Source organism: Carassius auratus, unplaced genomic scaffold (assembly GCF_003368295.1).
Source record: "Carassius auratus strain Wakin unplaced genomic scaffold, ASM336829v1 scaf_tig00216727, whole genome shotgun sequence".
NCBI lineage: Eukaryota > Metazoa > Chordata > Actinopteri > Cypriniformes > Cyprinidae > Carassius > Carassius auratus.
Window position 1 is genome coordinate 343,700 of NW_020528709.1, and position 26,211 is coordinate 369,910.

General features: G+C 42.1%; 1 protein-coding gene across 2 annotated transcripts in view; it reads right to left on the reverse strand.

Moving 5' to 3' along the window:
* The window catches only part of LOC113098888 (solute carrier family 2, facilitated glucose transporter member 4), a 91,078-nt gene that overhangs the window by 30,329 nt on the left and 34,538 nt on the right, over positions 1-26,211 (reverse strand). Inside the window, exon 4 of one of the 2 annotated variants that reach the window (XM_026263940.1) lies at positions 23,329-23,453. The exons of the other annotated variant lie outside the window; for it this stretch is intronic. Coding sequence (XP_026119725.1) covers positions 23,329-23,453 — 125 coding nt within the window. The remainder of the gene's footprint in view (positions 1-23,328; positions 23,454-26,211) is intronic. 2 annotated transcript variants of the gene reach the window in all.

Sequence of the window (26,211 nt, forward strand, 5' to 3'; positions counted from 1 at the left end):
CAACCAAAAACAAATATTCTGTGATAAAGTAATCCATATGAAAACAACGTGACTTTCACATCTCCCTTTATTATATATAATGCAACCACGCCCACGCGCTGAGCATGGTATTGAGTATTATAGTATTATAATGTACCACATGAAGTGCGTGGCATGTATACGCCCATACCACAAAAAACAAAGCAGCGACAATGTTAGTTTATTTAATTTTATTTTACTGTTTGCTTCGCGCTGAGAGGAATAAGACATAATTCACCCCAAGAAGATGTGCTGAGACATGAGAGATATATATATAGAACGCTTGACATGTCTACTTTTAATCTAAACAAGTGCTGCTGAAAACAAATATTCTGTGATCAGTGTTGGTTACTCTGAAAATGTTATCAAATTACTGATTTCCGACTACTCCTTTTAAAAGTTATCATGTTACTGTTTTGATTTAATTTATTTCAAAAGTAATTAGTTAGATAAATAGATATATATAGATAGATATATATAGATAGATATAAAAGATGTGTTTATGATGTTTAATACACAGTGGCAGAGCCAGGATGTTTTTCAATACGGATGGCCAGGGAGGCGCCATGCAGCAACCAGTCTGGGGTGGGACAGAAATCTCCATTATTTCAATATAAAAATATGTTTGATTATGATGTACTGGACTGTTTAAGTGCCTTAAGTGCCGCTCTTCTGTTCCGATCAAAACAATAAACAGGTTCTCCCCACTCAGTGATGCACCCACTGAGAAACCTGATGAAAGTGCTCTAGTTATTGGCGATTCTATTGTACGGAGCGTGAATATAGAGACACCAGCCACCATATTTAAATGTTTACCATGTTTACCAGGAGCCAGAGAGCCTGACATCTTTGCAAATGTAAAAGTGCTGGCTAATGCTTAACGTAAATACAGTAAGATTGTTATTCATGCCGACACTAATGATGTTCGACTTCGCCAGTCGGAGATCACTAAAAATAACATTAAAGAGGTGTGTGAACTTACCAGCACGATGTCAGACACTGTAATATGCTCTGGTCCCCTCCGTGCTTACCGTGGTTACAAGATGCATAGCACATTGTCATAACTCAATGGCTGGATGTCTAAGTGGTGCCCACAGAATAACATAGGTTTCATAGACAACTGGACGAGATTTTGGGGCAGAACTGACCTGTTGAAAAGAGACCTGTCTTCATCCATCCTGGGGTGGCGCCGCTCTTCTCTCTAGAAATATGGCACATAGTCTTAGAGTTTATACTTGACTAACTGGGGCCCAGGTCAGGAAGCATACAGACTGGCTAAACTGACCGTCTTTTAGCTGCCTCACGTCACAGAGGTAGGTTAATTCTCAGCACATAGAGACTATTTTACCTGGATATCACACTATAGAGACTGTTCCCCAAACTAGAAAATACAAAAATCGTCCAAACCAAATTAAGAGTAACAATTTAAGTGAGGTTCATCAAATAAAAAACAATCTAGATGTGCTCTGTTTGACAGAAATCTGGCTAAAACCTGATGATTACATTATTTTAAATGAGTCCACCCCCCAAGATTACTGTTATAACATGAGCCACATCCAAAAGGCAAAGGGGGAGGTGTTGCTTCAATTTATAACAATGTTTCAGGATTTCTCAGAGGGCAAGCTTCAAGTATAACTCATTTGAAGAAATGGTGCTTCATATAACATTATCCAGAGAAACAAATTTTAATGATAAATCCCGTGATGTTTGTACTGGCTACTGTATACAGGCCACCAGGGCACCATACAGACTTTATTAAAGAGTTTGCTGATTTTACATCTGATTTAGTTCTGGCTGCAGATAAAGTTTTAATAGTTGCTGATTTTAATATCCATGTTGATACTGAAAAAGATGCATTGGGATCAGCATTTATAGACATTCTGAACTCTATTGGGGTTAGACAAAACGTCTCAGGACCTACTCATTGTCGAAATCATACTCTAGATTTAATACCATCATATGGAATTGATGTTGAAATTATGTAGCCAAGTGATGATATCATTATTTAGTTTTGTGCAAACTTCATTAAAGCCACAATTAGTATGGTAGAACCATCACTTCTACCACAAAAGACTGCTTTGTAAGTAATCTTCCTGATGTATCTGAATTCCTTAGCAAATCCAAAACCTCAGAATAACTGGATGATGTAAGAAAAACTACGGACTCTCTATTTTCTAGCATTTTAAACACAGTTGCATACTCGCACCCTAAAGAGAGCAGTCTGGAAAATAGAGCGCAACTGGAGGAAAACAAAACTATAGGTATTTCGTATTGTTGGCAGGAAATTACCCTATCCTATAGAAAAGCATTAAAAACTGCTAGATCCGATTACTTTTCTTCTCTTTTGGAAGAAAACAAACATAACCCCAAGTATTTATTCAATACAGTGGCAAAATTTATTAATAATAAAGCCTCAACAAGTGTTGACATTTCACAGCAGTAATGACTTTATGAACTACTTTACTTCTAAAATTGATACTATTAGAGATAAAAATGTAATCATTCAGCCGTCAGCTACAGTATCGCATCAGACAGTTCACTATAGATCCCCTGAGGAACAGTTCCACTCATTGTCTACTATCAGAGAGGAAGAATTGTATAAATTTGTTAAATCATCTAAACCAATAACATGTTAGACACTATTCCATCTAAGCTCCTAAAAGAGGTGAGTCCAGAAGTTATAGATCCTCTTCTGAATATTATTAATTACTCATTGTCATTAGGGTATGTCCCCAAAACCTTAAAACTGACTGTTATTAAGCCTCTCATCAAAAAAAAAAAAACACAACTTGACCCCCAAGAACTAGTTAATTATAGACCAATCTCGAATCTCCCTTTTCTGTCCAAGATACTAGAAATGGTAGTATCCTCCAATTATATTCCTTCTTAAGAGAAAAATGGATTTCCAGTCAGGATTTAGACCGTATCTGTTAAGGAAGCAGACGGACAACCAGGTAAACAATAGTGAAGGTGGTTTATTATGAACAGCAGAGTAGCAGAATGAATGGACGTGCAGGAATGGGTGAGTGTCAGAGTTCTGGTGTGAGGAATCCTTGAGTTCGATCCTTGAATGGATGACAGTTATTTCCTTAGCAGGAATAGCGGAAGGCGCTTGCCAGGATGGATTTCAACTTGGGTTGTGGTGGATGACAGATCGATGGCACACACACACGCACCACTGACAGGACTGACTGGATTACGGCTCGCACACTCCTGGAGAGAGGATCTTGACAGAATGGGATCGTCAGCGAAAACTGGTAAGTAATCACAAGAAGATTTGATTAGTGACACTCGGAGAGAGAAGCACTATGAGTCCGCTTCGAACAAACGAGCCCGGACAATGAAAGGTGCGTGGTGTGTGCTTATGAAGCAGAGTGGCTGATGGAGTGCAGGTGTGTATTGTCATAACTCAGGTGACTGTGATCGCTGGGTGATTGTGGTGGAGGAACCTGGCCAATCCATGACATTACCCCCCTCCCCAGGGCAAGCTCCTGAGGGCTGAGGTCTCCGGCGGTGTGGTGGTCTCCCTCATCCACGAGGTGCAGGGTACTGAGGATGGTTGGAATGGAACTCCTCCATGAGTGTGGGATCTAGGATGTCAACTCTCCACACCTTTCCTTTGGTCCGTATCCTTCCCAATCGACAAGATATTCCAATTGACCACCGCATCGTCGGGACTGCAGGATTTCTCGAACGGAGTAAACGGACCCTTCCTCCCGCATCAAGGGGGGAGGGGGTTCCTCTTCATGCCCAGGTTCTGTGGAGGGAATAAGAGGTTTGTGAAAGGGTTTGAGCAAGGAGACTTGAAATGTGAGGTGAATTCTGTATCGCGGTGGTGGCTGGACTTTAAAGGTGACAGTATTGACCTGTTCCAGGATGGTAAAGGGGCCAACAAACCTGGGAGTTTTTTGGAGGGGAGTCGCAGACGAATGTCGCAAGTGGAGAGCCAAACCTTATCTCCCGGAACATAGACTGGGCCAGAAATCCTCCTCCAGTCAGCGACTTTCTTGCATCTGCGAATTGCCCTCTGCAGAGGGTGGTGAGCTTCGTCCCAGACTCTCTCGCTCTCCCGAAACAAGTAATCCACTGCGGGGACCTCAGATGGTTCACCATCCCAGGGAAATAGTGGGGGTTGGAATCCAAGGATACACTGGAATGGTGTGAGGCCTGTCATGGGTTGCCGCAGTGAATTTTGGGCATACTCCGCCCAGCCCAGAAACTGGTTACAGGAGTTCTGGTGACCATTGCAGAAGGTCCTGAGGAATCGCCCACTTCCTGGATTTTCCTCTCCGTCTGGTCGTTGGTCTGAGGGTGATAGCCAGAGGAGAGGCTGACTGTCACACCTAGGAGTTTAAAAAATGACATCCATACCCGGGATATGAATTGGAGTCCTCTGTCTGATACAATATCCTCTGGGATCCCATAAAAGACGTGATTGAAGAGAAGTTCGACGGTCTCCAGGGCAGTGGGGAGACCTTTCAGTGGTAATAGTCTGCAGAACTTAGAGAATCGATCTACTATGACGAGGATGCAGGTGTTTCCATCTGACGAAGGTAAGTCCGTCATGAAGTCAACTCCTAGGTGTGACCAGGGACGGTTAGGGATTGGCAAGGGATGGAGCTTTCCTGCAGGTAGGTGTTGGGGACTTTTGGACATTGCACACTCCTTACAGCCTAGGACATACCTCCTCACATCCCTTGCCATGTACGGCCACCAGAAGCGCTCGGATAGCAGCGAGAGAGTGTTGTGCCCAGTGCCCAGAGAGGTGTGAACGGTGTGAATGAGATCTACCCGTTTTGTCCTAGGAACGAACTGGCGATTAGGAGGGCAGCCCGGTGGAGGTCAGGGATCAGGAGTGGCGACAGCTGGAGGAGCGGACCATTCGATGGGACTGATAATGATATCTTCGGGTATTATGGTGGTAGTGGTCTCGGGTGTTTCTGGAGAATCATGTTATCTGGATAAGGCACCGGTACGGATATTCTTAGGGCCAGGACAGTAAGTAATGGAGAAGTGGAACCTTGAGAAAAACAATGACCACCTGGCTTGACGGGGACAGAGTCGTTTAGCGTCACAGAGGTACTGGAGGTTTTTATGGTCAGTGATCACTTGAAATGGATGGATGGCCCCTTCCAACCGATGTTGCCACTCCTCCAGGGCGAGCTTGATGGCCAAGAGTTCTCGGTTACCGATATCGTAATACCTCTCCGCCGGGCTCAGCTTCGGTTAGAAGTAGGCACATGGATGGAGTAATTTGGGTGTCCCATGATGTTGAGAGAGGACGGCTCCGACTCTGGAAGTCGAGGCGCCCACCTCCACGACGAAAGGGAGTTCTGGGTCTGGATGCATCAGGAGTGGAGCTTGTGTGAAGGCAGATTTGAGGGATTGGAAGGCTGCGGCCACTTCAGGAGTCCAGAGAAGATTCTTCGGTTTACCTTCGAGTAAGTTGGAGAGAGGAGTGGTGATGATACTGTAGCCTCGTTTGAAACGTCTTTTAAAAGTTGGCGAATCCAAGAAATCTCTGGAGTTATTTGATCGTGGTGGGTTCTGCCCAGGTAGGGACTGCAGCCACCTTCCTCTCATCCATGCGGACCCCCTGTTGGTCAGTGACATAACCCAAGAACTGGACTGATGGGAGATGAAATTATCACTTCTTGGCCTTCAGGAAGAGGTGATGTGCTCTTAGTGTGTGGAGGACCTCCATAACGTGGTGACGATGTTTGACTTCATTCCGGGAATAGATGAGGATGTCATCTATATAAATGACCACGAAGCGATGCAGAAACTCCCGGAGGACTTCATGTATGAAGTTTTGGAAAACGGAAGCGGCGTTGACTAAACCATAGGGCATAACCAGATATTCATAGTGGCCAGTAGGGGTCACAAAAGCGGTCTTCCATTCATCCCCTTCACGTATTCTCACCAGATTGTAAGCGATGCGGAGGTCCAGCTTAGTGAAGATGGTAGCAGATCTAAGTTGTTCGAGGGCCACAGGGATGAGAGAAAGGGGATATTTGAATTTGATGGTGCTTTGGTTAAGAGTCCGGTAATCAATGCATGGCCATGGCCCTCCATCCTTTTTGGCCACAAAAAAGAAACTGGATGCTGCGGGTGAGTAGAATGCTGAATATACCCTTGACTGAGAGCCTCCTGAATATAGTCCTCCATGGCCTTGGTCTCTGGCAGTGACAACGGGTAGATCTTTCCTCTGGGCAATGGGGCATTTGAAATCAGTTCCCATGGCCGATGAGGTGGTAGCTGGGAAGCTCTCTTGGGGCAGAAGATGTCTTGGAAAGACGAGTAGATGTTAGGAATCTTCGTGGACTGCTTATCGAGTGGACTTTCGACTGACATGGCGTAGACTGGGATAGGATTCGGAATCGGTCGAGGAAGAATTGGGAAACATCTTGGTGAGCATTCTTTGCCCCACTTTATCACTTCCCCGGAGCCCCAAGAGATGATGGGATCGTGCTTCACCAGCCACGGCCGCCCAAGTATGACATCCACGTTGGCTCCCTCCAGAACCAGCAGCTGAATATCTATTTTGTGTAAGGCTCCGATTTGAAGTGTAATGGTCTCACATTTTTGGTGAATACGTGGACGTGCATTGATGAACTTGGTTATGGGTTGGATCTGGTAAATACTGGATGAGGCTTCGGTACGGAGCTGGAGACAGAGGGTCCCCGAGATGAAATTTCCTGCTGACCCGGAGTCGATGAGAGCGTGAACTGAAACAGAGGATGTGTGGGTGGTTAACTGGACACAAATAGGGAGAGGATGCATTTTTTCATCATCAGTATGGAAAACACTCCGATGTTCGTATGGGATGGATTGGACAGTTCAACTTAACATGTCCACTGGCTCCACAAGACCCCGGGTCAGCCTCCTCTGTCGCTCAGCGGCGGTAAGTTTGCCAGATTCAATGCGTTAGAATGGGACTGATAAGATTGTATACGATCTGAACATCTGATAGATTGCTGTATGAATTTTTCAAGCCCCATATTGTCATGCAATGCGACCAGCTGTAGACGGAGTTGGGGTGCAAGACCCAGCCGATAGGTGGTTAGTAAGGATCGCTCGTTCCATACGCTAGTTGCAGCCAGAGTGTGGAAACGAAGGGCGTATTTATGAGTAGACATCGTGCCTTGAGATAAATGATAGAGTTGCTCACCGGCTGATATCTCTCCATCCGTTCGGACGAATACTTCCCTGAAGTGGAGACGAATGCTTGTATAGAACTGATGGCTGGGCCGGCTTGCTTCCAGATCGTTTCGGCCCATTGGAGAGCTGGACCGGTGAGGAGAGATATGATGAATGCTATTTTTGACTGGTCGGTAGGATATAGAGTTGGTTGCATCGTGAATATTAGGGAGCATTGAAGCAAAAATCCATTGCACTCCTCCGCCCCGCCAGAGTAGGGCACTGGTTGGGCCATGGGACTGGAAGATGCGGTGGCCGAAGAAGTGCTTGCTGGTGGTGGTGCTGGTGGTGAAGGAGGCGTGATGGTAGGAGAGGATGTTAAAACCCTCTTCAAAGAATCCACCAGCTCTTGGAAGGGATCTGGAACACTCATGCTGTTTTGCTGTCTTTTTGGGTCCGGGCTTCTGTTAAGGAAGCAGACAGACAACCAGGTAAACAATAGTGAAGGTGGTTTATTGTGAACAGCAGAGTAGCTGAATGAATGGACATGCAGGAATGGGTGAGTGTCAGAGTTCTGGTGTGAGGAATCCTTGAGTTCGATCCTTGAATGGATGACAGTTCTTTCCTTAGCAGGAATAGCGGAAGGCGCTTGCTAGGATGGATTTGAACTTGGGTTGTGGTGGATGACAGACCAAAGACACACACACACACACACCACTGACAGGACTGACTGGATTATGGCTCGCACACTCCTGGAGAGAGGATCTTGACAGACTGGGATCATCAGTGAATACTGGTAAGTAAACACAAGAAGATTTGATTAGTGACATTCGGAGAGAGAAGCACTATGAGTCCGCTTCGAACAAACGAGCCCGGACAATGAGAGGTGCGTGGTGTGTGCTTATGAAGCAGAGTGGCTGATGGAGTGCAGGTGTGTATTGTCAGAACTCAGGTGACTGTGATCGCTGGGTGATTGTGGTGGAGGAACCTGGCCGATCCGTGACAGTATCAATAGTAGTGAGACTGCTCTTCTTAGAGTTACAAATGACCTGCTCTTATCATCTGATTGTGGTTGTATCTCTCTATTAGTGATAGTGGATCTTAGAGCTGCGTTCGACACTATTGACCACAACATTATTTTGCATAGACTAGAACTGTTATGAACAGGGTATCCTCCTCTGTCTCTCCCTCTTCTGGTTAGTCTCCTTTACATACTCATCCACTCACCTCATTATCACTCACAGCTGTTTCTCATCCCCTCTGCTCTTCATTCTCTTCTCTCTGCACCTGTACCTGCTTCTGCTGATTAGACTCTCTATTTCTAGCCGTCTTAACCCTTTGTTCTCCGCCGGATTATAATCAAATGTTCTCATATGTACCTGAGCCTGGCTCTCTCCCCACCTGTCTTGCCGTGTCCTGTTTGGTGCATGTTGAATGAATTTCCGCTAAACCTCTACTCCATCAAGCCTCTCGCTGACGTGAGTCGACTGTCACCAGTAGTACCATCCGCTCACCTGGACCTGTTCTCTGCTCTCCCGCGATCCCGTCACTGGCTGAGTGACGGTCTTCTTATGTTATTTATTCTAAAGACATTTTTTGTTTGAGAAGTCGCCTGACGGCAGCCTGAGTTATTTTGCCTTATGAGACCTTCTGAGTTAATTAAACAGACATTACCTGCCTTCGCGTTTGAGTCCTCTCTCCTTCTGAACTGTGACAAGAACACTTTGTTGGCATTAATGGAAGTGCATTAGCATGGTTTAAATCATACTTATGACGGCCATCAATTTGTAGCAGTGAATGAAGCAAAACCCCTTGCCCTTCCAGCGAAACAGATGTTTTCAAAGCATCATTTTGCTTACTGAAAAAAGCTACCTTACGGTGATGTTGGGCTTTTTAAGATAGCGTGGTTATTGTGAGAGCACGATTTCACGCAAATTTGTAAGCAAAGTCACGTCAGACCTAGCTTCACAACTCACTTAGTTAAAGCAGCAGTTTTGTGGTATGAAATTTTGATGTCAGCAAACAGCAACAGAAATAGGATAGCAGCAGAAAGATTAATGTTGAAATTTCCATGTATTTTGGATGAGTAACCCGGAAATTTTCCCTTATTTTCAATGTTCAATGTTGACTTAAGTTATATAAATTTATATTCAGATGTTATGGTCTCCGTGGTTGCGCCTCCAAGCCGGAAAGCGGTGGAGGGTTAATGCATTTTCATTTTTTTCCCATGGCGATTATGTGTTGCTATTACGCCCCACAATACAGCAACGGTTTATCATGGTTGAAATAGATTTTTAATTAATCAGATTAAGACACACGGCTGAGAGGCAGTACGTCTAAACACTGCGCAGTAGTCCGAGTAGCAGTAAAGGGGGCCATCAACATGGCGACCACACAAAGCAATATCATCACAACACCCAAGCCCTATAACATCGATACAAGTTTTTCATGTTACAGTGTGCAACCTGATTGTTTCGGGTTATTATTGTCATTCAGTAACACAAGCTTACTTCAAGCTACCTTGAAGGACAAGAGCTCATCTTTACAGACTGAGATGATCAAAGAGAGTTCAAAACCAGTTTGCGAACAAATCACTCGATGTAACCGGATCTGTTGGAACCAGTTCAACAAATCGAACTGAATCGTTTTAAACGTTTCGCGTCTCCAATACGCATTGATTCACAAATGACTTAAGCTGTTAACTTTTTTAATGTGGCTGACACTCCCTCTGAGTAAAAACAAACCAGTATCCCGGAGTATTTCATTTACTCAAACAGTACACTGACTGAACTGCTGTGAAGAGAGAACTGAAGATGAACACCGAGCTGAGTAAATAGTGGGAGGGGGGCCCCCAAATCAAATTCTGCTTAGGGCCCCCAAGAGGCTCGGGCTGGCACTGGCTGTGAGCACAGTAAAACGGCTGATGGGACAGGGAAGGGTGTTTTACTTACAAATAGTCCAACAATATCTCATCAGACCGCAAATCATAGTTGTTCTATTGAAGCTCATTTGGCTACTGTAGCTTTTCCGCGCTTGTTTGACTCGTGCATGACGCTGAGGTGAAGCTCAAGTGCGCGTTTAAAATTCTTCCATTGGATGTGGTCATATCCTAAAGAGAAACAACAGTTCAGCATCTAAATAAATGCATTTCTTGTCAAGAAAAAAAATTGACAAAAACAGCAGTTTTAAGTGGGGCGGCCAAAGGAGTGGCCACGCTATCGTTAGTGGCCACCCTGTTAATACATTCAGCTGCTTTTAGACTTAACCTGGAGTTGGTTCACCCTCGGCCTATGATATCATTTCATACAATCTGACAAATCTCTGTTTCATAACACAATAAATATATGCATAATTCATATTCCATAATGTCTATAATTCTTGCGTTATAATGAGAGGAAACGTGAGCTTGCACATTTCAGCACAGCATACCTCAATGCTGCAAACACGTGTTATAGCCTAAATAGAAACTCTGCATACATTTGTGCCTGCTAATCATTTATATTTTACATTAGTTCATGTTGCTTTTGTGCAATAGATGAATAACAATTTATTTGTTTTAGATATTTTATGTTTAGATATTTCTATTTTACCGGAGTCCCGTGAATCATTTAATTCACCTGAATCCTGCACACACACGAGTTTCTGCACTCGCCTATCAAGTCTTGTGTGCTGCACTCTGTTGCGTCGGGTCTCGCGGGAGCAGGTCTCTAATCCACTGAATGCACTTGACTTGTCAGTGCGTGTGCTACATCATTTTTACAATCTCTGGATTATAAAACATGGCATTCTGTCAGCAATATAACGTGGCAGTAAAGACCTTGTCTCAGACGACAGGAAAGGACAAGACCACAGGAAACAGATGATTCTTCTGCACAATCTGACTTTGCTTAGTTGGGGTCACTCCATCTACAGCAATATCATTGACTTGATTTGCAAATAAATGCCCAGACACTATTTAAACTGAACAGAGATGACATCACTCAATTCAATGATGAACTGCCCAACACTGTTTGTCATAAAGTAGTCCATATGAAAACAACGCGATGTCCATTTTTCACATCTCCCTTCATTATATCTAATGCGACCACGCCCCTGTGCTGAATGTGCTTTTGAGGTTATAATGTTCCACTGAAGTGCGTGGCTTAAATACGACCATACAACAGAAATCAAAGCAGCAAGACTGTTCTTCAAGTGTTTTTATTTTACTGTTTGCTTCGCGAAGAGAGGAATAAGACATAATTGACCCCAAAAAGATGATGTGGATTACCTCAGGATCTGAGATTTGGATTTTCTCAGAAAAAAAGAATGAATTTTTTTATTTAAAAAAAAAACTACATGTAATTACATCTGTATTTAATTTCTGTAATTACATTTATAATTACACTGTTGACCCATACTTTACACCTTAACCCACCCTTAAATTTACCTTACCCCTATCCCACCTCAATAGCAGAAAAAGTGTTTTAAAATACAATATGAACACAATAAGTACATTGTACTTATTTTTTTATGTAAGTACATAGTAGTTAAGGCCACCTAATATAAAGTGGGACCACTCTTTTTATAAGATACAAGGACCCTGTGTATCACAGCATCACATGATCCCCATGGTATGGAAACGCCCCAGGAATTGTTAATAATCAGAAGACCTCAACACAAAGAACCAATACAGGATAATCCCATGACTTTGCTTCCTGATTGCTTGAAAATCTTGCTAAGAACTGAACTTTTCATCAAACTATCTCAAAAGGACAACCATTAAGGAATCTGAAGGTTTAACTAGATTCACAAATAATGTGTTATGTCCTGTAAATGTTTGATGTGTCAATGTAATCTGTGTAACTTTAAAGGGGGGGGGGTACCTATAGAGTAGTACTGCATCCTTCATAACTCCAAAAAGTCTTTAGTTTTATTATATTCATAAGAGAAAGATAGTCTGTACCGATTTTTCCCAGAAAAACAAGAGCGTCTGTAGGCGTGACGTGTGGGCGTAGCTAAAGAATCACGAGCGCCAGTAGGCTTTTGCTTTGATAGCGTTTGGAAGCTGTGACTTTACTGTGAGGGAAAAACCATCAGCCAAAACAAACCATGGCTAACAGTCAGATTCAGCGTATATTTATGATCCAGAATCAGATCCAGAGGCTGAAATTTAACAAGAGCAGCAGCAACAACAGTGTCTCTATGTGGTATGTACTGAAACTGTATATATATATATAAGCTGTACATGTGGAAAGTGCAGTTTGATGACAACATCGCATGTTGTTTACTTGATGTGCTTACGCCCCGATAGCTAAGTTAACAACACAGAGATATTTGAAGCAGTTTTACTCACCGCATGCGGTTCCAACACACGATCGTGACCCTTTTTCGTTGGGACTGCATTATCCTTAAGAAATAAACGATGTGCAAATCCATCGTCAAACTGGGCCTTGTTTGTAAAACAAGCATCTTCGAAATGCAGGGGAACAAACACAAACACTTGCACAACTCCGTTGATGCTCTGTAAAAATAAACTCCATCCACTGGTCCCTTAATGCTGTTTTTTCTTTGGTAATCTGTGCAGGGTTGTCTTGCCCTGGCAACCAAAAACACACATTTTGTGACATTTCGCGACGCTCTCGCTCTGATCAGTGAAGTCTGTTGTGCTCTCAGTGCTGTGCTATATGGGAGCGCGCGCTCTTCCGGGAGAAGTGCCCTCAGGACCCATATAAGGAAATTCCGCTCCATCTAACGTCACACAGAGCCATACTCGAAAAAAAACTTTCCGAAACTTGTGACAAACCGGAAGGAGTATTTTTGGAACAGAAATACTCCTTCAAACGTACAACTTAATTTTTGAAACTTTGTCCATGTTTAGCATGGGAATCCAACTCTTTAACAGTGTAAAAAACTCAGTATGCATGAAATAGCATACTGAAATACCCCCCCCCCCCCCCCCCCTTTAATCATTGTTTTTATAACAGATAGTGCTATTAAATGTGTGTAAAATATGGAAAGTTTAGTATTGAATGAAAGCTCACGTTATTTACCTAAACTTGGAGCAAATTAAATTTCAAGATTCTGTATTGTGTGCATATTATGACACTTTATAAGGTATTAACCCAAAGATCCATCCCACATGACAATGCCACCTGATGTTTAATCGAGAAACAGTACGGGGGCGTGTCTAAGCTCTGCAACAGCATCCCATTGGGAGATCGCATCGTGGGATGGACCAAATCTGCTTCGATAAAACCCCAATGCTCCAGTCTAGTCTCTAGTCTAGTCTCCAAGTGCGTCGTCTCTTGTCGAGGGTTGTGCCGTGTATTGTGTCGCTTAAATGCGGTGCGCTACGCTGCTCTTCCATCTAGGCCATGGCTTGAACTACCAACACGCTGCTAGCGTTCTTGCCATCCAGAACTCAAAACCACTCCGTTGAAACTTTGTGCCAGCGAAACCATGCTTGCTTGCTTGCTTGCGCCTTTTCAACCCAGATTTCTAGCCATCAGAGTGCTTGCAAGTCATAAAGAACTTCAACTTTCCGTGCCAGAATCTTCAAAGCTCACGGCGCGCAAACGAGAGGACTCATTAACTCACCTCATAAATCCGTTGCAACTGTGTGTGTATGTGTATGTATGTTTGTGGGTGTGTGTGTGTTCATTTAGTTTTAGATCCATATAATCTATAGAATAGCTCAATAAATTCTTGTTTCATTTATAAAGAAGTATTGTCTTGTGTGGTGTATTTTAAGATTAAACTTTGCCCAGATCCTGTGCTACCTAGCCAGTAGCGTATAAATTATATTTCTGTTTGTATTATCTTGTTCATGAAGTAAACTCAAACAGATTTTAAGGATATACTGAATTTTAAGTTCGCTGGACTAACCGTTGATGAGGTATAAACTAAATCAAATTTGGACTCAGTTCAATTAAAGCAATTCGAATCTTTAGATTTGATTCTTCTCAAAGTAAATGAGCTAATATTTCCTTACAGGAGTAATGATGCAAAAAATGCAGCTTTGAAAGTCAGCTTTGATTGTTCCTAATAAACTGTTTAACTGCACTCGCAAGTGGATATTAAATTATGCTGTGGGATAATTAAATATATTTTAAATAAAATACAAACATAAAATCTTTACATTGTTTACATAGACACATTCTTTCTTGTAACTTTTCCCTCTCAGTCACAAACCTGACTGAAAGGCTCATTGTGTGGGCCTTTGTCTTCTCAGGTATAAATCCCAATGATATTCATGATAGTTGACGCCTACTCACATATTACTTTTACAAACAAAAAAGTGTCTTAGAAAATTTAAATCAATATATTGTAAACAAGTAAACAAAATGATTTCCACATAATTTAGAAAGAAAAATTCTAGTCTAAAAGCTCCAGTTCTCAAAAGTCCCGGGAACCAATGTTCTGTATCTGATTTATGGCCTTATTAAAGTGATTTAACATTTTTAATTTTCACTAACCATTAGGGGTGTAACTATTCACTCGTTTTCTTGATGTATAGATTACAAACCCTGTCGATTCCTATGCATCGATCTTGAAACATGATTTTTGAATCGTGAATCGCCGATCTTGGACAGTAATCGATTCAAAATTCTAAGAATCGAATGAATCGCGATTTCTATAGCGATTCAATGCTTTAAAAATGTATACACATTAAATTACTACTCGCACGAATTAATGGAGACCTTGAAGAGTGTTCATGAATCGTGCTTCTTATCTGTCCTTCACGCGCTCCACTGTTTACCGCCTGAGACTGTCACAGGATTTTGCTCGCGCTCCATTTGTCTCTACAAAGCTGACGTGTGATCTATAGGACTCGTGGACAGTAATGCTAACGTGAAGTAGTTTTACTGTACTGTAGTTTGTCAATGGCTCTCTGCATCTTACCGACGGAGTTACCGGAGCTGTCGACAGCTGTATTTATTGCATGGACGGAGCAGGAATGTAAGTGTCTAAATCATACGCACAGATCCATTGAATGATAAATGTTTTAAATAATGCGGATGAACCGAATATACGAAGGAAACTTTTAAAATTAACCACAGCATTAACAACGACCTTGAAATAAGAGTGCGAGATTTATCTGATAATCAGATGCATGAAAGTAGTGTTTGTTTCATTAGCAAACAGACATCTGGCGCGTTTTCTCTCAGAATCATTCGCTGATGGAGAGGAAAAGTTAAATAGAGATGAAGACGTTTTCACACTGAAAGAGAAGCGATCTCGCTCTCATAGACGTGCCAGGCTATATCTGCAGCTAAACTGAATAAAAGCAGAATGAACTGATGAAACTAAAAAAAATAAATAAACACAAACAATTTATGAATGATGCAGTGCTAATTAACATTTATTACAGTACAGAAACTATAACGTATATTTTCTACCTTATTCTGTGCAGAAATTTTAAATAATTGCTAATTAAATGTAGCCTAGTATATAAATGTCACGCTGTCAGTCTCTGTTTTCATGAGTGTTCCCTAGTGAGCTCACTTCTCCTTAGGTACTTCATCATAGGCACTTTAATTCCTCTACTCTGGTCATGTCTTCACAGTAATTGCACTCCAATTAAATCTCACAGGTGCTGACAATCCTTTGTCATTAGTCTCCCTATATAGAGCTGTCCTTCTCTGTTGTCTGTATGGAGTCCTTACCCTATGTGTTTCTTATGCTCTTGTCTCCCGAGACTTCCCCTAGCTTCTCGTTCCTCCGAGTTCCCGTTTTCATCCGGTTCCCTTTTTGGTTTTGTTTGTCTCTCAAGACTGTTTATTTTGTATTTACCCTTCTGTTTAATAAAACCCATACCTTGCTATTGGATCCTACCCTCTCCTTGTGTTTTCCTAAACCCAACCGTCACAGAAGGACTCCATCCACTAAGGATCCAGCGGTATGTCTGCTGCCACTTTTTCCTCAGCCAGCAAGCGGGAGAAAGGTGGCTTTGAGGGCTCTCGCCTAGTGGTGTTCCGGGGGACCAGAGGAGGTCGCTCCGGAGCAAACAGTCGGGAGGAGGTCCGGCAGCGATCTCCACTGTGGGCTCCCGTCGATCCGGGATTCGGTTGGGGACCGCCAGTTCCCCAGTATGTCCCGAGAGGAGAGGGGAGACACAGATCGGCCGAGCCAGCGCTGTGGTACCAGATGGCCGCCAGTCCTGTGCAGCGGCACAAAATGGCCGCCAACCCAGCGACGCTGCTTGGCATGGCCGCCAGCCCAGCGCCACAGCACAAGATGGCCGCCAGTCCAGCGCCACAGCACAAGATGGCCGCCAGTCCAGCGCCACAGCACAAGATGGCCGCCAGTCCAGCGCCACAGCACAAGATGGCCGCCAGCCCAGCGCCACAGCACAAGATGGCCGCCAGCCCAGCGCCACAGCACAAGATGGCCGCCAGCCCAACGCCATAGCACAAGATGGTCGATACAACACCTGAGTCTTCAGACAAGGGGCCACCGACTCGCCATCATAGAGGACGGAGGAGGAGGAGACAGGCGTCTACCGCTCCTCAAAGTCCGGAGGACGTTCCGGAGCAGCCCACTGTCGTCCCGGAGGACGTTCCCGAGCGGGCAGCTGCAGTCCAGGAGGACGTTCCCGAGGCGGTGCCCGATGCTGTTCGAGAGGCCGAGGCGGTGCTCGATGCTGTTCCGGAGACCGAGGCGGTGCCCGCTGCTGTTCCGGAGGCTGAGGCGGTGCCCGCTGCTGTTCCGGAGGCCAAGGCGGTGCCCGAGGCCATTCCAGAGGCAGTGCCCGAAGCAGAGGTGTCTCACGTCTCCACAGGCAGTCTTAAGTCAAGTCAGGTGCCCATTGACTGTTCAGAGTTGAGTCAGTTCCCGGTTGACCCTCCGGAGTCGAGTCAGGTGTTCGTGGACCCTCCAGAGTCAGGGTTAGTCACTGTCGACCTTCCAGAGCTAGGGCTAGTCACCGATGGCCTTCCAGAGTCAGGGCTAGTCACAGATGGCCTTCCAGAGTCAGGGCTAGTCACAGATGGCCTTCCAGAGTCAGGGCTAGTTACCGATGGCCTTCCAGAGTCAGGGCTTGTCACTATTGACCTTTCAGAGTCGAGTCAGGTTCCCATGAACTCTCCAGAGACAAAGCTAGTCACTGGTGATCTTCGAGGACTGAGTCAAGTCACCGGTGATCTTCGTCCTCCCATGGGGCCGGCCACAAGAATGTGGTGGTCTTCCGCTCCGCCCTGGGGGACTCTGGCCTTGACTACGAGGATGTGGTGGACTTCCGCTCCGCCCTGGGGGGGCTTCTGCCTTGACCACATGGGTGTGATTGCCCTCTGTTCCGCCCGGGTGGTAATCACCTAATGTCCTCCATGTACTCATGTTTTTGTGTTTTTGTTTTCACTTGTTTTTCTTATCTCCTTCTTTGGACCTGGCCCTCCGTCCCTCCCCTTCATCCTCCGCCGGTCCACCACCCTCCTGGACTCCTTGTTTTGTGTTACACTTTCCTGCCTTTCCATTCCATCTAGTTGTTCTGTCTCTGTTTTTTTTTTTGTGCTGACAATCCTTTGTCATTAGTCTCCCTATATAGAGCTGTCCTTCTCTGTTGTCTGTATGGAGTCCTTACCCTATGTGTTTCTTATGCTCTTGTCTCCCGAGACATCCCCTACCTTCTCGTTCCTCCGAGTTCCCGTTTTCATCCGGTTCCCTTTTTGGTTTTGTTTGTCTCTCAAGACTGTTTATTTTGTATTTACCCTTCTGTTTAATAAAACCCATGCCTTGCTATTGGATCCTACCCTCTCCTTGTGTTTTCCTAAACCCAACCGTCACAATAAAACAATCATAAAATTTGCCATTAAGAAAAAAAATATCGATTACAAATGATTGATTATTGTCCAGCAGTGTATTTGATTTATTACAGCTAATTAAAAGTAATTAAAAAAGAAGATAATTCCTTGTAAAAAAAAAAAAAATTATTATTATTATTATTATTATATAGGCTACATACATAAAATGATTGTATTTGACATTTCTGTCACTTCTGAAATTATGGCTACGCCCCTGGTGTGACAAAAAGTTAGCTTATACATAATACTCTTTAAGCTCTTTTTTAAAAACTTGGCTTACATTTTTACGTATGCCCTGTCGCATCATTAAACTAGCATTTAACAATGGACAAACTTTTTTTTTTTTTTTTTAACCTATGGTTCTCTAACCATAAATGCTACTGTAATTTGCCCCCTGACTAAGCATTTAAATAATCCTGTGAATGCACTTAAAGAATACAGAATCGAATCGTTATAATCAAATCGAATCTAATTTAATTGTGAATCGAATCGAATTGAATCGTTCTAAATTTGCAAAAATCGTTCTAGAATCGAATCGTAATTGAATCGAATCGCTGCCTCGCCAAAGATTCACAGACAGCCCTACATGCATAACCCATGCATACCCATGCATAACATTTTTTTTTCTCAAAACACAGTCCTGTACATACATGCTTCTCACATATTATTATAGCCCAGTTTGTGCTGATTACAGTGAGATTAGACTTTAGCCATTTAGATGTTTATAAGAAACTGAAAAAAACCTCAAATGTCAGGGCATGACAAAACTTCTCCAGGCCCCAAAAATACCCTTAGACCTCAGAGGGTTAACCTGGCTTACACATAACACACTAATACACTTTTAATATCCAAATCCGTTAAAGGATTTTTAGGCTGCATTAATTAGGTAAACTGGAACCAGGAAAACTTTCCATAACACCCGGATGTACTTGCTACATCATTAGAAGAATTGCATCTAAGATAATATTAGTCTGTTTTTCTCTTTTTCCAAGGTCACCATAGTCACCAGATCCAGTCTGTATCCAGATCAAATGGTCACTCCAGTCACCAAGATCAGGTACATATCCAGACCAGATGGTGAATAGGCACCTAAAAAGGACCTCTAACAGCCCTGACCAGCGGAGACTAGGACAACTAGATGAGTTACAGATACAGATTCCCTGTAAATACCTTGTCTCAGACAACCATCGGGACAAGACCACAGGAAACAGATGATTCTTCTGCACAATCTTATTTTGCTGCAGCATGGAATTGAACTGCTGGTTTTGTCTGGCAAGAGTAGAGCATGGTTTCTCCCAAGGTTTTTTCTCCAGTCTGTCACCGATGGAGTTTTGGTTCCTTGCCACTGTCACCTCTGGCTTGCTTAGTCGGGGACACTTCATTTACAGCGATATTATTGACTTGTTTGCACATGATTGCACAGATACTATTTAAACTGAACTGAGCTGTATGATGACATCACTGAATTCAATAATGAATGAATGTGCCACATCATCTGCATATAACGATCTACCCATATCTTGCTGTAAATCATTGAATATATAATTGATCATTATATTGACTAGACAAGGGCTACACACACTCCTTTGGGGAGTTCCACTTTCAAATGCAGAACAATATGCTTCCACTCTAACCTAAATTTCCCTCTAAAATAAAAAAATCCACTTTGATGAGTAGTAAAAAGACCTCTGTTTTTTTACTACATATGTAAGCCTATTTGTAATCATTCTCTCCATAATTTTGCACGTTTGATGTTAGTGCTATTGGTCTATAATTTGTTGCTATTGACCTATCTTTATCAGGCTTTCCTACAGGAATAACGATTCAATGTTTCCATGCTGAAGGAAGTTTGTCAACTTCCCATAATCTTACATCTTCAGTAATGTAAAACGTTTTAGATTTGATAATTTTCCTATCATACTGTAACATATCTCACCCTGCCCAGGAGAAGTTTCTTTTTCTTTAGCAATTGCACTTTTAAATTCATAAAGTGGAAAATCTACAGTACAGGGTTCTCAAGTTTTATCGAAAGCTTGGAGTGAGATCACATGCGGTTAGGGGAGGAGCCCTAATGGAGCCCCGCCTCCGCTCTGCCTTTTTACTACCCCATAGTAAAGACTATGCCGTATAAGTTGATCACCCTGACGTTACTTTTATCGGTCCAGATATCTACCATAACAATTTCTTTTTCATTATTACTAATTTCTCTATACCTCAATCCATGTTCAATAAAAGTTACTACACCTCCAACTGTTCTTATTTCCCTGTCTTTCCTTACATTTTCATAGCCTTAAATTCTAAAATCAAGATGAGGTTTTAATCATGTTTCTTGTACACAAATAACCTTTGGTTTCTGTTGTAAATCTTCAATATACTTTTTCAATTCCTGTCCATTTGCAAAAAGACTCCTTGCATTCCACTGAATTATCTCAAAATACATGATGTACCTTCCTCATTATTAGCATGTGAACCTTGGGGACTACCTACAAGTGTTTCTTTAAATGACTCTACTGTATCTCCAAATATTTCTTAGCTGCTCTAATTATTATCTTAATTCTTTCTGTTTAACTTGTTGTTTGAGCCGAGCAATTAATCACCTCTGCCATGAATGTTACAAATTTCACTTTATCAACCACTAATGAATCCTTGTTGACTCTGCACTAATTCTTTTGATTTTGGATTTTCATGTTTGTAGATTCATTTATTTTTGGTGCTTCACTACTTTTCACTCTTTTCATAGCATCAGCATATAATATTCCTTCTGTCATCTTGAAATTCCTCCATATGCTGAGCTATGTTTTCCCCTTGCAGTTACAACACTGCAGTTTAACATTTTCTCCCATACCCCATATTGATGTTCTCCTGCACATTTATCACACATTTGCCTACAGCAGCCACATGACCATATCTTTGGCATTTCATCTCAAAGGCGTTGCTACATATTCCCTTACACTGTAGCTCATAAACCCAACCATCACTCTTGTTGGAAATATTTCTTCTTCAAACTGGATCATTAGAGACAAACTGTCTTTCTTTAGCCCATCCATTGTACACTACATCCATTTGATTTTGCAAACCTTGGCTCCAGTTAAGCTCTTTATAATCTCAACCTCTGATACTTCTGTTGGAATTCCATATATGACACCTTTATTGTTTTTCCTCTCTTCCCATTTTGAGCATTTTACTGAATTAACTTGCCAGTGTTTTTAATCACAATGTAATCCTCTTCGGTAATCCTCTGCAAACTTCTCCATGTCTCATTCCGTTCTTGATTAATCTTCGGTAATCCTCAGTAAAAATGGACAGTTGATTGAACCGGCTCAATTGGTTCTTTCTGAGTTGTACATGCTACTTCGGCTGTGCATCCTGCATCATCAACCCAGAGCTAAAGTTTGATTCAGTTTGATTTGTGAACCTACTCGACCTGTTACTTTCTGAGAACCAGCTCAAAAGAACGATTCGTTCGAGAACCGAACATCACTAGTAACTGCTGTTGTTACAAGTGTTCTGAGAATTTGTAATACACTGTGTTCCTTCACTCGCAATTGGATCAGAGTTTTTTTTTTTTTTGTGACATCAGTCTTAAAGGAACACTCTGACTTTTTGGGACTTTAGCTTATTCACAGTATCCCCCAGAGTTAGATAAGTCCATACATACCTTTTTCATTTCTGTGCGTTCTGTAAGTGTTATTTGACACACCCACCGCCTAGCCTAGCTTAGCACAAAGACTGGATGTAAATGGATACTGTTAGCATAGTAATCCCAATAAGTGACAAAATAATGCAAACATTTTCCTATTTACATGTTGTGATCTGTATAGTCACAGCGTGTACAAATAACAAGGCTATATGAGACAGAGACCATTTTTAATCGTATAAATACTGGGAACTATATTCTCACTAGGTGTAGGAGGACAGCTAATGTTACTTGGGCGGAGTGGCTACTTGGGCAGAGTGATTAGCGCAGCACACGAGACGCCCTGTTGATGGTTCCGTAAACAAAACAAGTGACTAGCTAGACGTGACTCGTGATCATGACTGACTTTGAGGAATTTTATCAGACTCAGAGGAATTTTATTGTGTATCAAACCAAGATCCAGAACCATATAGTTTTGAGCCAGAATACACAGACGAGGAGTTACAAACTTTGGAAGCTGTAAGACAAGATGTCGAAGGGAGAATCAGAATGAACACAGACTGGTGCTGTAAATGTGAAACATACCAACCTATGCCGACAGAAACCGAGTGCCTTTGTTGTAATGAATGGGACCGGGTATTGCCATCAATGTCAAGGCTTGATGACAATCAAAATATTTGTGTCACTACCACGGAAGATTGCCCTAATACACCCGGCAGTTGTCGTTTTTTTTTTTTTTTTCATTGTGACAAGATCAACTGGAAGAAACGCCCCATGCCGAGTGAACCTAATGGTCAGCTGTCCACCAAGTAAGTGATTTTGTTATAATGATCATGAGCAGTGTGTTCATGACAACACAATAATAACAATAAAGGGGATACACGGAGCCCCTATTCACGTAATAGTGTCACTACTAAGGTTATATTACATTAGCATGGCACTGTTACAGTATGGCTAATGTTAGTCATCTCAAAACATAACAACACTTACCGCAGCAACAGGTGATCCAATTTGTCCTGTCTTTATTATCGATGGGATGGCTGTATCCTTTAGCACACGTTTCATGGTCCGTGTGGCAACTTGCATTTTTTCAAAATACAGTAAAATGTTCAGAGCAAACTAAATACTTTGTCATGCTGTTTACAGGTGTGTTTGGATCTATTTCCAGAGCAAGTAGCCATCGATTCATCAGGTCACCGTTTTGGGTTGGAATTCTATGAAACATCATAGTATTACCTGGTCTCCCCTGTTTATTGTCTAGCTCTTTACAATACAGCGAACACCCATGATTGTACACTATAAATTTACTGTCTAGTAATTGCTGACTCTATTGCTCCAACTCTGAGCGAACTCTCTGTTCCTCACCACGGCGCGTCTTTTGTGCTGCGCTAATCACTCCGCCCAAGTAGCCACTCCGCCCAAGTAACATTAGCTGTGCTCCTACGCCTAGTGAGAATATAGTTCCCAGCATTTATATGATTAAAAATGGTCTCTGTCTCATATAGCCTTGTTATTTGTACACGCTGAAAGTCTCCCAAAAAGTCGGAGTGTTCCTTTAAATGATAGATTAAATTCATTTTAATTTGTTATTTACTGAATTACACACAGTAATTCAACTAAATTAATTTCATCTGAAAGAATATTTCAGGATTTAAATCATTAAAACATTAATTAAATCAACCTTAATTTACTCTTTAAGTACATATATGCTAGATACCTTGTTTGTAATGTGTAAGAAAAAGAGTGAATGCTTACCACAATATGCTCCAATGGTAAAGCGTCCTAAAATCATCATTTCAAATGACCTGCTGATTTTGGACATTCCCATCAGGCCGCCACCAATAAATGCAAGGACATTACTGATAAGCATTGCTTTCCTCCTAGCATAATAAACAGAGAACATCAAATAATGTACCTGTATTTAACAAAATTGAAACATATGGATTTGACAACAGAACACAGTAACAGAAATCCTATTATTATTATTTATTTTTTTTCCATATATTGAAATAACATTTGGCCAATTCTGCTGACAGTATTTTTACAATTACATTCTGTAGACTAAAATCAGTCACAAAGAAAAGCAATGTGGCCTTCTCTGACCATGAAACTAAAGGGAAGGTCATCATTACCTACAGAGCTGTTGTAATGTGCAACTGGAGATCTAAATGCTTGTATCACCACAATGCCCTTACAAAAAAGTTGTCTTGTAGTAAGAGTACTTTAAATGCCTTTGGATTAATTAGTTAAACAATAACCCAGTCCTTCTTAACTTTTTTACTTGATGGTATGTTTCACATTTGCCCATCCCCTTTGTGCTTTTCTTCACTACCTTTTTATTTTCTTTCACTTTCCTTATCATTTAACCTTATAAACCACGGATATATATATATATATATATATATATATATATATATATATATATATATATATATATATATATATATATATATATATATATATATAAAGTACAGACCAAAAGTTTGGACACACCTTCTCATTCAAAGAGTTTTCTTTATTTCCATGACTATGAAAATTGTAGATTCACACTGAAGGCATCAAAACTATGAATTAACACATGTGGAATTATATATGGAATTATTTACATAACAAAAAAAGTGTGAAAAACCTGAAAATATGTCATATTCTAGGTTCTTCAAAGTATCCACCTTTTGCTTTGATTACTGCTTTGCACACTCTTGGCATTCTTTTGATGAGCTTCAAGAGGAGGTCACCTGAAATGGTCTTCCAACAGTCTTGAAGGAGGTCCCCGAGAGATGCTTAGCACTTGTTGGCCCTTTTGCCTTCTGTCTGCGGTCCAGCTCACCCCTAAACCATTTTGATTGGGTTCAGGTCCGGTGACTGTGGAGGCCAGGTCATCTGGCGCAGCACCCCATCACTCTCCTTCTTGGTCAAATAGCCCTTGATGCCTTCAGTGTGACTCTACAATTGTCATAGCCATGAAAATAAAGAAAACTCTTTGAATGAGAAGGTGTGTCCAAACTTTTGGTCTGTACTGTATATATATATATATATATATATATATATATATATATATATATATATCCATCAAGGTAATATATAGTCCTGTTGAGGACTGCGTTGCAAACTTTTGCAGACTGTACTACCAGGTAGATTTCAATGATCCTTTCCTCAAGGACATTTTCCGCTTTGGTTTGGATAAAAGTATATGCACGCAATACCCCACCCTGTTCACTGGAACAATACATTGACTTTGCACTCTGTTTGGCTGCCTCACCATTTACTGTGGGGATAGTTGATGAGTAATACTGCTATCCTCCAATATTCACCACACCAAAGTGTTTGCATGTTATGTCTGGGATTATTCAAGTCATGTCAGAGTCTACCGAGCCTGCTCATGTCATACCAGTGAAGGCGGAGCCTGCTCACATCATAACAGTCAAGTCAAAGCCTGCTTGTGTCACGCCAGTCAAGCCAAAGCACACATTATGTCAGCCAGACCACAGCCTTTTCATGTCATGTCTGCTACGCCAAAGTCTGCTAACGTCATGTCTGCCAAACCACAGTCTGCTCATGGGACCCCAATGCCTGCTCACGCCAAATTTACTACGCCAAGGCCTCTTCACATCATGCCTTCCTAGTCAGCGCCTGTTCACATCACGTTAGTGCTTGATACATATAAGACAGATTTGATAAGACAATGTATCATCACAGGGATCTGATGATACGAGTATCGATACAGCTGGCCCTGTATTGTTACACGTGTGCAGCAGTGGACCGCACTTAATTTGAATGCAAGAACAACATTTAAAATTAAGTAGAAAAGTGTGAGGATGAATATGAATAGAGCATAATATATAGGCTACAACAAGTTTTAAAGGTGGGGTAAGCGATTATTAATGCTTTAGAAAACTGATTTGGACCAAGTAGCAAAACAAACTTGTAGCCAATCCAGAGTAAGTGGTGTGTCTACTCATGGTGTGGAGGAGAGAGCTTTCAGTGTACAGGCTGGACATTAGTCGAGCAACAGAAAGATAGAGATGGCTGATAGAAAAAACTAAAGAGGAAAATATCTGCAGAAAAAGGCTTAAGGCAAGAAGCAAGACCATGTAAATATCGGATCAGCTTTTCAGCACTGGAGACTAAAGAGAACTCAAGGAGCGGAAGGCCTGCGTTTGGATGCAGAGGCTGCTTTGTTTCTTCTCGATAGGTGAGTGACGCTGTGTCCGTGACCCAACAGCTAAAGTCTGTCTAATACACTGGACGCAACAATGCGACCGTTCAAAATAATTTGAAATTTGTCAATTCCTCATAAACTAAATGGAGCAGCAGTTTTCTGACAGTGATTTATCTTTTGTCATGCCGTGCCACATCCAGTGTAGAACATATATATGGTGTAGACAGCATCACTGTTCTATAAGTTCTATAGTATTTTGTCACACCACGCCACTTGCGTCCAGTGTAGACACAATGTAACATTGGTTTTGCTTTGTTCACAAAACTAATCATTGCTTTGGTTGCGTATGTCTGTGTGGGGTGGAGCTATCAAAATAGGGGCGAGACCCTTTAGGGGTAGGGGCATGTTTGTTCTAACCAGACCTGTGGGGGGTTTCTGTGGAGTTTCTTCCTGAGCAGTTACTCACTTCCAGTCAGGAG